The sequence below is a fragment of the Panthera pardus genome, unplaced genomic scaffold (assembly GCF_024362965.1).
Source record: "Panthera pardus isolate Hobbes unplaced genomic scaffold, ASM2436296v1 HiC_scaffold_6, whole genome shotgun sequence".
Classification (NCBI taxonomy): Eukaryota; Metazoa; Chordata; class Mammalia; order Carnivora; family Felidae; genus Panthera; species Panthera pardus.
This window is the reverse complement of record NW_026526991.1, coordinates 86,656,807-86,668,823: the sequence shown is the minus strand read 5'-3', so window position 1 is coordinate 86,668,823 and position 12,017 is coordinate 86,656,807. Positions and strand designations below refer to the sequence as shown.

At 42.5% G+C, this 12,017-nt stretch overlaps 2 protein-coding genes across 2 annotated transcripts in view; both read right to left on the bottom strand.

Moving 5' to 3' along the window:
* The window catches only part of LOC109268710 (cationic amino acid transporter 3-like), a 215,065-nt gene extending 209,322 nt beyond the window's left edge, over positions 1 to 5,743 (bottom strand). The window contains exon 1 of the mRNA XM_053895784.1: positions 5,691 to 5,743. The gene's annotated coding sequence lies outside the window, so the exon portion shown is untranslated. The remainder of the gene's footprint in view (positions 1 to 5,690) is intronic.
* On the bottom strand, positions 5,538 to 7,077 carry LOC128774996 (cationic amino acid transporter 3-like). Its single transcript, XM_053895346.1, has one exon. It carries the CDS (start codon positions 7,075 to 7,077, stop codon positions 5,599 to 5,601), a length of 1,479 nt encoding a protein of 492 aa, XP_053751321.1. The 3' UTR covers positions 5,538 to 5,598.
* Between the last annotated feature and the right edge of the window lie 4,940 nt (positions 7,078 to 12,017).

Below are 12,017 nucleotides of genomic sequence, written 5' to 3'. Positions count from 1 at the left end.
TCTGAAGTCCCACCATGTTGGTGTTAGTGGGAAAATGGCACTACCCCAGTCTCTCATCCAGGTCTGGGACTCTCGCACCCCAGTGTGAGACTGGCACTGTGCAGATCCACTCCCCTCCTCCAGAGTAGAGCCTCTCCATGTTGGAATTTGTCCCTGAAAAACTGTCCCACACCTGAGCAGTGTTAGGGATCTATGGAGTAGCACTGCTAAAAACCGCAAAGGTTATATTCCATCTGAGTGTGCCTCTGTCCCCCACTAGTGAAAGGCCTTTTGCTGGCACCTGCAGAGTATTTTGTCCTTGGGGAGGCAATATATCCTCTTCCAAAAGTACTCCAGGAAGGGGACTGTTTCTGTCACACTGCATCCCAGAGATCCCTACACCAAGCCAGCATTGTGGGGCTAGCTCCCACCTCACCATGAGCACAAGCAACAGGTCTACAGTTCAACTCTAGAAAGTTGTGCAATTCCAAAATTTCAGACTTTGAGCCCCAAATGCAAGCAAAAAAATAACTGGGACACTCAGTACTTCTCACTCCCCAGCCCATGGTCCAGAGAGGTTTTCCCTTTGTGTGAACTTGATGCAGCACTTTCTCAAACGGGGTCTCTTTTCCTCTCTTTTGTCTCTCCATGGAAAGGGTTCCCTCCCCTCTACAGCCTGCCATCTTTCTCCCAATTCACTTTCGCATACCTCACACCTGCCAAGATTTCTCCTTCTAACTGTGGAAATCCTTCTGCCACTCTGCAGATAGGTTTCCTGGTTTTCCAAGTGAGCTGACAGCTGGGTTTGAGGGATGAGGAAAGCCCAGGTTCCAGCTATGTCTCCCCCATCTTAACTCCTCCTCTCATTCCTTCCTGATTCAGAAATCTTACTCCATGACACGATGCACAATACACAATACAAACGTGGCTCATAAATTGCCTTCAAATGTCAACACACATCCCTCACAAAAGTCTCAATATTTCATGCCTCCTAGAGGTCCATGTAGCCTAGAATACTGTCCCATTTCTTTTCCAGTTCATCTGTCCCTCTTCTACTTCCCAAATTGCTCCATAGGCACCCTCTCCAGGAAGTGACCCTTGACCAACACCTCTTTCTCAGTTTCTACTCATACCTTCCCTTCCAAAGTAATGATGTCTCAATCCCTGTCCAGTTAGTAATTCCTCCTATTTCAGTTCATTTTTCTTCCCATTTGAGGTGTAAATTGTCTTTACCAAAAATAATTGAAGATGATTCAACAAGATTTTTGCACCAGTCTCTCAAGAAAGCATCTAAAGGAAGGGATAAGTATATGGGTAATCCTGCCTCTAGCAGGCTTCCCTGGAAGCACCTACTCTCTGTTGGAAAGGTGACAAATTCCACAAGTAAGAAAGTAGCTTCCCATCCTTCTTTTCTAGTAAGGCCTCATACATAAATACAATAGGAAAACACTGGCTCCCATATGCCAACCATAAAACTCTGACTCTTCAAGAAAGATGCCTGTTGTGCCCAAGATGAAGCCAGTCTCATCTTCAGGGATTCCCTGGAGTCAGGTAACTTCTCTTAATTTTGGTACCTTGGACCCTCTCCAAGTCCCATGAGTATGGATGCAGCAAGACCAGGAGAGTCATGTCAGGCAATCAGCTGCCCCAGGGCTGTTGCTCTTTGAGTGAACATTGTTCTTACCATTGTTCTTACCCTCCTCTAGAGGGAGAAGAGAATCTGCTCCTTGTCCTGAGCAAGACTCCACTCTGATGGAACAGACAGGACAGTCACTAGAACTCCAGGCAGAGCCACACAAAGGCAAAACTACAAGTGCTGGGGTACAGTTCTAGATGTTGGGTACAGATCTAGATACACTTCTAGATGTAGTTCTGGGTGGAGACAAATGCTGTTTGTCAAGGAAGCCTCCAGGAAGATAGTTTTAAAGGAGAAAGACAGTGCTAGCCTAAAAGGAAGGAGAATTTCTGTACCAAAGAAATGTGTAAAGCTCTATTCAATTCACCATGAATTATTAAATGCTCATTGTATGTCTAGATACAGGAGGATTCTCTGGGGGAGCGAACAAGATACACTCCTTATCTATGATCTACAATCAGGAACAATATACAAAAATAAAGGCACTCAGATAACTGTGGTATTTCATTTTTATTTCAGCTTTATTTATGTACAATTGACATAAAATTTAAGATATTTAAAGTATACATTGTGGTTATCTGGCATACATATACATTGTGAAATGATTCACAATGATTTCCCCAAGGTGATAGGATTAACAATTGTATTTTAATCTAAATGTTTCATGAAATGAAGGTAAGTGTTCAAAAGGCAAATTGTGTCCTTCACTTCCATCTTTCCATGTGGAGCCTAGGTTTTCTATATGTGGTCCCAGGGCCAACAGCATCAGCATCAACTGGGAACTTGTTAGAAGTACATGTTGTGGGCTCCACCCAGACCTACTGAATTCTAAATGCTGGGGCCAGGGACCAGCAATCTGTTTTGTCACAAGTCCTCAAGGTATGGTGACACCTGCTGAAGACTGAGAACCACTGACAGAGTACTATTCCTGGCCCCACTCCAGGAATAGAACTGCCCCCCTCACTGTCACTTTGATTAGTAAGTTAAAGCAACAGCACTAATCATGCCCAGCTCAGCCCCTTCCATTTTTTATTGGTTTTCCTTTTTTATCCAGTGCCAAACTGACCGAAGCACATGCATTACAACCTGCTCATACATAAAAAATCTAATTAAAGCAGAATCTTTCCTGTGGCATCTTGTGGAGATTGCTTCACATTACTTCTGATGAGGATAAGTCTGTTTAACTTAGTGATGCAGGCTTAGCAAGCCAATTGGGCTACAGATCAAAAGCTAAGTGTTTAATCAACTGTCTCTATGTCTTGATTATCAGTTGGTTCCAAACATAGGAGTGAGAAATGGTGTGTTATTTATCGCATCCTTATAACTCCAACATGGGTGGTAGTGAAAAGTGGGCAGGATGCAGGTTCAGGTTGCCTGCAGTAGAGAGACCTAGCTGAGAGAATAACAAGACACAAGAACCAGAGGAAATCCTAGAATTCTGTAAGTGAACCTAACTTTAGAAATAATCAGTTCTGACGTCTCGTGTTACAAAAAAAAATAAAAATAAATAAGCAAAACATTGAAGGAACCAAAAGGCTTGCTCAAGGTCACATTGCTAGTTAATGGTGGGAACAAGAGCAGAATCCAGGATACTTGGCTCCCAGCTGTGCACTTTCTGAGCAGGTGGACCAAAGCAGACAAGAGTGGAGAAACTTTCAAGTCCAAGAACGCAGATATTGCCAAGTAGAAGAACCAACCCTATGGATTTTCATTATGGGTAGTGAGTTCAAACCCAACTGTTTTGTGCTCAGAGGAGAGCTCTGGCTCCAATCCACCTGTGCATGTTCTGTTGTCCCCTCTCACAGCCAAGGCTCAGGCTACACACACTACAGTGTGTTCAGTGTGTTCTGAACACTGCTTCATTTTCCTGTGCTTCTCCAAGTGTTGTTCTCTCAGCCTACAGTCTCTCACTGCTGCCCACGTGTGCAAAAATCCTAACCTGTCTTGGAGAGAGCCAACTCAAATGCCATTCCTCTACAAAGTCTTCTCTGATTTCACCAATCAACCCTCACCACTGTGCCAACCCCATGGGATCCTCCACCACTCTGAATTCCCAGGACACTTTGTTTGTATATTACTTATTATGACAACACTTTCTACTTTGTGTTACAGCTATGATTTACCCCTTGTATTAGAATATAAGCCCCTTAAGGGCAGGGGCCATATTTCATCTTTTGTTTTTTGTTTTGTCTTTTTTTTTTTTTTGGTTTGATTCTAGTGTCTTTTTTTGTTGTTTTTGTTGAAGTATAATTACCATACAGTGTCATTATATTATTCTAGGTGTAGTACATAATGATTTATTGATTCCACACATTTCTCAGTGCTCATCCAGATAAGTATACTCTTAATTCCCTTTATCTATTTCACCCATCCCTGTACCCACTTCACTGTGACAACAAACAGTTTTTTTCCCTATATTTGAGTGTATGGGGTTGTTTTTACTGTTTGTCTCACTTTTTCCTTTTTTGTTGTTGTTGTTTTATTTCTTAAATTGGTATAAGAGTGGAACCATTTGGTGTTTGTCTTACTCTGAACAGACTTATTTCACATAATATTATTTCCTCTAGGTCCATCCATGTAGTTACAAATGCCAAGATTCCATTCTTTTTTATAGCTGAGTAATATTCCATGACAGATAGATAGATAGACAAATAGATAATTTGATAGATATTACATCTTCTTTATCTATTCATCTATCAAGGGACATTTGGGTTGCTTCCATGTCCTGGCTATTGTAAACTATGCCACAGTAAACATAGGGGTGCATATATCTTTTTGAAATCATGTAACTAAAATGCTTTTGCCCTGAAGAGGAAATCAGCATCAAGAGAGAAAGGCAACCCACTGAATAAGGGAAGGTATTTGTAAATGATATATCCAATAAGAGGTTCATACACAAAATACAGAAACAACTTATACAACTCAATCCACTTGAAAAATGGGCAGAGGAACTAAATAGACATTTTTCCAAAGATGATATACAGATGGCCAACAGACACTTGGAAAGGCGTTCACCATCACTAATCACAGCGAAATGTAAATTAACACTACAATTGGATATCACTTTAAACCTGTCAGGATGGCTAAAATCAAAAAGACAAAGATAAGCAAGTATTGTGGAGAAAAAGGAACCCTCAGGTACTCTTGTTGGGAATGTCAGTTGGTGCAGCCACTATGGAAAGCAGTATAGAGGTTCCTCAAAAAATTAAAAATAAAAGTACCTATGATCCAGTAATACTGCTACTGGTTATTTTTTTAAATAATCTCTACACACAACATGGGGCTCAAAGTTACCACCCTGAGAGAAAAAAAATGCATGCCCTAGTGAATGAGCCAGCCAGGCACCCCACGGGTACTGGATATTTAAGCAAGGAAATAAAAAATGTTTTTTCTAGTTTCTTATAATAATAACATTTTAAAGCCAGTAAGCAAGTACAGATACAATTCAAGTAGACAAGTAAAAAAAAAAAAAAAAAAAAGGAAAATTAACAAAGATGCACCCATCACTCCACAATATACACAGAGCTCTATTGGTGTTCACCCACCAACATCCCATGGGAGGCCCACCTTTCCCTGTGATCAAGAGTATTCCATTATTATGCAGGGGGACCCGACTGGGTCGATGATGTCAAACTGCATATGTACTGACACAGCTGAGTTCAAGGTCTACACTTTTTGCCCTGACTTAAGTGGGGATAGCGACCCAGCTGTGCTGGATCCCATAGGCGAAGTAGATAACAAACCCAATTAGCATCCAGACACCAAATACTATCCAGGTGCCAGCTGTCATCTGCATCATAAGGTAAACATTCACAAAGATGCTCAGTAGTGGGAGGAGAGGCAGGCAGGGACCTTAAAGTAAAGGGGACTGGAGCTCTGAGGCTGTCTCCAGATGACCCCAGTGATCCCAATGATGAGCACCAGGAGCAGCACATCCACCAAAATCCACACTGGGTCTCCAGAAAGCAGAACTGGCCCCTGGGTCAGCACCAGGCAAAGAAGAATGAGCAACAGACAAGCAGTGAGGAACAAACATGGACAACCTGGCCAGAGAGTGGAGTAGGGGTGGAACTACCTGGAAAAAGTAGTCGCTGTAGAGTCAGCCTCTCTGCTGCAGGTCCATTCTCCTCCCGCACCTCTGCTTCATTTTCCTCATTCTGCATCTCAGGCTGATACCTGAGGATGAGAACACAAATCACAACCAGGGAATGACAAATCAGGGACACAACTGACCTTAGGTCCAAGAGATCAGTGACTCCAAAGATGAATACAATGACTGGAATAGTTCCAACAAACACAATGATCATGATAAGAGAGTATTGTAAGAAAGAGATACGGGTAAGGACAGGGAACAGGAGGCCATCCTTTGCCATCATGTATAGCACCTGACGCATTGGCCACACAAAGCTCCAAAGGCTGGCGGAAAGAATGCACAGCAATGCAAAAGCTACCACATAGTAGACAGGGACCCAGCCAATATGGAGAAATACCTCAGGCAAGGTGCTCCCAGGTTGGAGCTTGTAGTAAGGCACCATAAGCGTGAATGCTGAAGAGACACCAAAATACACCAAAAAGCAGATGAACAGTGAAATCACAATGCCAATGGGGATGGAACGCTGGGGACTCTGGGCTTTTTCAACTCTGGTAACAATATGGTTGAAACCAAGAAATGCATAGAAACAGGTAGCTGATCCACCAAGAATCCCCTTGAAGCCAAAAGGCACAAATCCTCCAGAGCCCAGAGGGCCCAAGCTCGAGGTGTTATTGAGTCCAGCCTTTACATAGTCCTCTTCTGTGAGCTTCCAGTTGTGCAGGTACCCCTTAATGAAGCCAGAGGTTATGACAAAGCTGAGAGCCAAAAGTTTCACCAATGTGACCAGTTTGGCAGCTGTGGAACTCAATAATGATGTGGAATACCAAAGACTCCTGAATTCCATGAACAACAACACAAAACCCAGAGCAGAGAATTCTAGATATTTTGTAAGGACAGGGGGAACATGTGCTGAGATGCTCTCTTGCACAGTCTGAGACAGCCGGTTCCCACACAGGTTGTCAAAAGTTAACATCCATGTGATGAACACAATGGCTTTCTCAGCAACAAGGGCGAGGATGAGGTTCCAGTCAGTGATGAAGGCCCAGAGTTCACCTATAGTGACAAAGCTGTAGAGATATGCAGAGCCAGAATGGGGAATGCGGGTACTAATTTCTGCATAGCACAGCCCAGCCAACAGAGAAGATAGGCCAGCCACCAAAACGCAGATCACAAAAGATGGTCCTGCTTGATTTCTGACCACCTCACCAGCCAGGACATACACACCTACACCCACTGTGTGGCCCACACCCTGGGTCACTAAATCCAGAGTGCTCAATCTTCTCTGTGGGTCATTCTCAGCCACCGGTTCCTTCAGCGTAGGTCCACGTACCAGTTTTTGACCAAATCTACGAAGTGCCTGACGCAGCATCTAGCTGGAACTGAAGAGGATTCCAGGATCAGAGAGCTGCAGCAAGTCCAGGGAGCAGAGTCTGGGATCAGGTTTGGTGAGGCTGAATTTAGCCAAGTTGAGTTGGGGTTGACGAGGTTTGTTACTCAGGCTTCAAAGCTGCTCCTTTGCATTTCACCTGGTATGTAATAGCCCTTCCTAAACCCTAAATAAACAATAAATATTTACTGAACAATGGCATACAACCAACTTACAAAAGTTCACAACCACAGCTCAGAAGTTCCAGTGTCACCTGTTGCAGCCCGAGTATCACAGAAACTGAAACAAAAGATCATAAAAAATTAATGCCATTTACCCCCCAGAAAAGTGCCAAATATCTATCAATATTCACCTTTTTACACACTACATGAAAAAAATCCCATTTGGTTTCATCTAACTCATGTAGCCTCGTGGGCTAATTAAGCTGTAGGACACAAAAGGTATGAAGCTATTGTGCAACAATTTATAGATGAGATGTTTGTGTGGTGCTTCAGCATAAGTTATGACACATTAATTCATGGACTAGAGGACCTTGTTGTAGGTACAGAACCATTTCTCAAATATCATCTGAGTTTAAAATACAAATATTGGTCCCACTGTCTTAAAACTCTTTATGCCCAAATCAGTACCCAAGATCAGATGGCCCCCTTTCTCCTCATCCTGCATCATCCATTTAGCTGTACTGATGGCAAGGAAAGTACAGTCCAACCCTTCCCTTTACCCATCTAGGCCAACAGGGAGCACTGTGAGAAGAGAGGAAGAGGGAGAAAGAAGCAAGGCCTTCATAATTCCCAGAAAGAATTAGAGGACTCTCTCGTGAGGAAACACAGGAGAAATAGGTGCATACACCAACCAGGTGTCCATTACTAAGGAAGAAGAGCCAGAAAGGGCATTTTGTGAATTCTGACATTCAGTAAACCTCACCCAAAGCAACAAGGCAAAACTTACTACAGTTTATATGTCCACATTTATGAGAGTGTGATGGGTAGGAAGGAAAGCAGTAGGTCACCTAGCTCAGTTGCTCACAGCCAAAACAATTCGTTCTGTCTCCTCCCTCTCTGGGTTCCAGGAGAGAAGGTGAGCTCACTTCTGGAGAGAGTCTTCTCACTGGCCACAGTGTGCTCTATAAACACCCTGGGCCATTTGTGATGTCAGTGGCCAGCCACCTGGAGACCCTGCCCTGCTCTCTGAGCTTATATTAAAACACAAACTTGTAACTCCCTCTTAATTTTCTACCATAGTTATTTTTCATTCCTTCAAACCATGGTCTCAATATGCCAAATACGTTTTGTTACTCAAGGAGCCCTACATGTGGTTCCTCCTTCCCCTTCCTCCACTACTGCTATTCAAATGGCACCCTCCATCAAATGGAGCAAGACTTTGGTGAACAATTCACAGCAATGTCTCAGAAATGAATAGAGAAAAACAGAAAACAAAGTCATGCAGCCCCCATTCTCCTCACTACTTGGGGTTTGGTTGTGAGAGAATTTTAGGAAATGTTGTCAAAGGGTTTTAAGGCAGAAAGACCAAGTCAAAATTGAACTGTCTTCTCTACAGATTATCAAAAGGAATCGTAATGTTATGGGTCAAAGCTTCTGTGTACAAATCCATCTAGACTCCTTATTTGCCACCCACCAGTTCCAAGGTTATGATTTACTAACAAGCACACAACATAGACAGAGTCAATACTTAACTCATGGAATCTTGCTACACTATGAATAGCATTGACATGTTGCCCACCCACCCCCAGGCTTCAAATCCTTCAGTGGTTCCCCACTGCCCTTCCTTCATAGTCCTTCCTTCCTTCCTTCCTTCCTTCCTTCCTTCCTTCCTTCCTTCCTCCCTCCTTCTTTCCTTCCTCTTCTTTCCTTCCTTCCTTCTTTCCTTTCTTCCTTCCTTCCTTCCTTCCTTCCACCTCCTCCCTCCCTTCCTTTCTTCCTTCCTTCCTTCCTTCCTTCCTTCCTTCCTCCCTCCCTCCCTCCTTCTTTCCTTCCTTCCTTTCTTCCTTCCTTCATCATCTGAGCTGTGTTGATTCTTCCAGCCTGATCCCCTGTCCACTTCCTGCTGCAGCTGTAAGAATCAACACTCAACCTGGTCCCTTGCCTCCAATGTCCTCTTGTCCAGTTTGCATAGCTAACACCACTTCTCTTTAGTTCCCAGCTCAGAAGTTGCTTTCCCAGGAAGCCTCCCCTGACCTTATGCTGCCCTCCCTGTGTGTTCTTATGGCACCTAGCTTACCCCATGTGCCATCTATCCTAATGTATCAGAATTTCTGCTCAGCTGCCTGTGTCTTCTATCAAAGTGTGAGTTAGATGCTCAATAGATACTTATTGAACAAATACACAAACTGAGAATACAAATCTGAAAGAGAACATAATCCAGAATTCCTACCTAATTGCCTTTGAGAGATACATACTTTGTAGCCAAACAGTATTTGTAATCCTGATTTAGGTAAAGATATAAATCATATTACCATCCTTGTAGAAGGCAAGCAAAATGAAAAGTGTGAAGGGAAGACAAACTGATGAAACCTTGACTGTACATCATTCATGGCAGGTATAAGCCACACATGGTGACAAAGAATTGTCACATGTTTTGAAGATATCAGGCCCTATAACCTAGGTGGGATGTCCTAAGGCAGAGGTTCTTACTTTGGGGGACAGAGGGAGGCATAATGAAAACACTGGGGAACATTTTCAAACTTCATATCCTGTCCCTCTGGAGATTCTTGTCCACTAGCCCTGTGCTTCCCATTGCTACTGTAAATCACCCCAAATGACAAGAAATTGTCCTCAATTTCAAAGGGAAGAGATTACAAAAGCTTCCTTCATGAGAAAGCAGCACAGTTTATCATTTAGGAGTAAAGGCTCTGCAGGTACATGATTCAGGGTCAAATCACAACTCAACCTTATACTGGGTACTCTGGACAAATTAGTTAACCTCTCGGTGCTTTAGTTTCAATAACAGTCAAATGAAAGTAAAAGTACCTCATAGGATAATTGTGAGGCATACAGAAATTATGCCTATAAAGTAGTTAGCTCAGTGCCTAGCAAACAATATGCAATTAATATAATCTACCTAAAGTTTAATATTGAAATCCTATCCAAATTCCCAAATTTGAAAATCAGTTAGTCTTTATAAATTTCTAGCCCCAAAATCATCCACTAAAATTCGAGCCTGTTAGCTCGCCCTCATGAAACAATGAAAACAGCTTTATTCCATATATTTTGCCTTGAAATGCTAAGTACCCCAATTAGACACCCCCCACATGGTGCTAAACACTTGGAGGTTCTAAGCTCACTGGGTTCGTTCAGGCATCAAGAAAATGAAAGCCTTGAACAACAACAACATCATCATCATCATCATCATCATCATCATCATCAATATTTTTGCCTATGGATGCCTCATCTTATTCCGAGAAGGGGCAGTTCTGGATACTATAGTACTAAGAGCAATGAACATTATGTCAGAAATTTTGGATTTGAACCTTTCCTCATCCCCTTCACTATATAAATCAGGGTTATTTGCTTGATCTCTCTAAGCCTCAGGTTTCCTCACCCACAAGGAACCTTACTTCACTTCCCTTACAGGATCCACATAAAATTTGATGAGAAGATATAAAACATCACCCACTGCTGGTGGGAGTATAGCTGGGGTCACCATCCTGAAGCACAATCAGTGGAATTAAGAATGCACACACCCTCCCACCCCGAAATCCCTCTCTGAGATATACACCCCAGGGAAACTCTGTCCTGAGTTTATAAGGAGACTCATATGAGCGAGTTCATCACAGGACTGTTTCTGATTTGGAGCTATGCCAGCCTCTGTTACTAGAGGAATGTGTAAGTAAAATGTGTCATATATATACAATGAAATATTACACAGCAGTCAGAAATTTTAAAAAGTAGATTAAAGATAACAACATGGGTACATTTCAGAAACAATGTTAAGTAACAGAAGTAGAAGCAGGATGAGGTATACAGCAGTTACATTTATACACATTTACAAAACAGCCAAAGAGCGTTGCCTATTTGTCAAGGATACGCACATACCTGTTAAAATTTTCTTGTCATTCTGATAAAACCTTCTACTGGTTTCTCCTTTTATGCAGAGTAGAAGCCAATGTTTGCATTTACAATGACCTACAAAGTCCTACAGTATTTGTCACTGACCCACCTGCTACTCAGCCTCTGTTTCTCTCTCTCCCCCACTCATATTTCTCTAGCCCCCTAACCATTCTGAACTCCTAACATACCAGGCAAGACCCTACCTCAGGGCCTTTGTACTTGCTGTCCCTATGACCATACCACTTCTAGCCCAGATAGCCCCATGGTTGCTCACTTCACTGCATTTGGTAAAAGACCATGTATAGCATAGCCTTCCTTAATCACCATATATAAAACTACAATCTGCTCCTAACCACCCATGCCATCCCTTATCCCCATGCCCTCATTTTCCTCATACCACTTTTCACTATTCAAGGTACTATATGTTTTACTTGTTTATTATTTCCTCACACCAAAAGATGTAAGTTCCATGAAAGCAAGGCATTTTTTATTGTTTTTTTTTTCTTTGCCTAGTCCCCACACTACAACTGTGTATTTGTAGAGTGAAGGAATGTATCTAAATACACATATAGAGCAGGGATTGGGAGAACATTTGTTATATACACTGAAGGAAGTGCCTCCAGTGAGGAGGGGAAATAATAGAGATCAAGATGAAAGGGGTAAAATAAAATGCATTGAAAAGGGGCCCAACAGGAAGCAATGATGCTCAGTCCATGGCTGAGGGAGGGGTTGACTCCACTCTGTGCACTTCAGTTTCAACAAGGAATTGCATGAGATAGTGTTGTGGGAGTTTAGTTGAAGGGTAACTGTACCCTGTAATTGTCAGGACATGGAGAACACAGAGAAGGAATACCT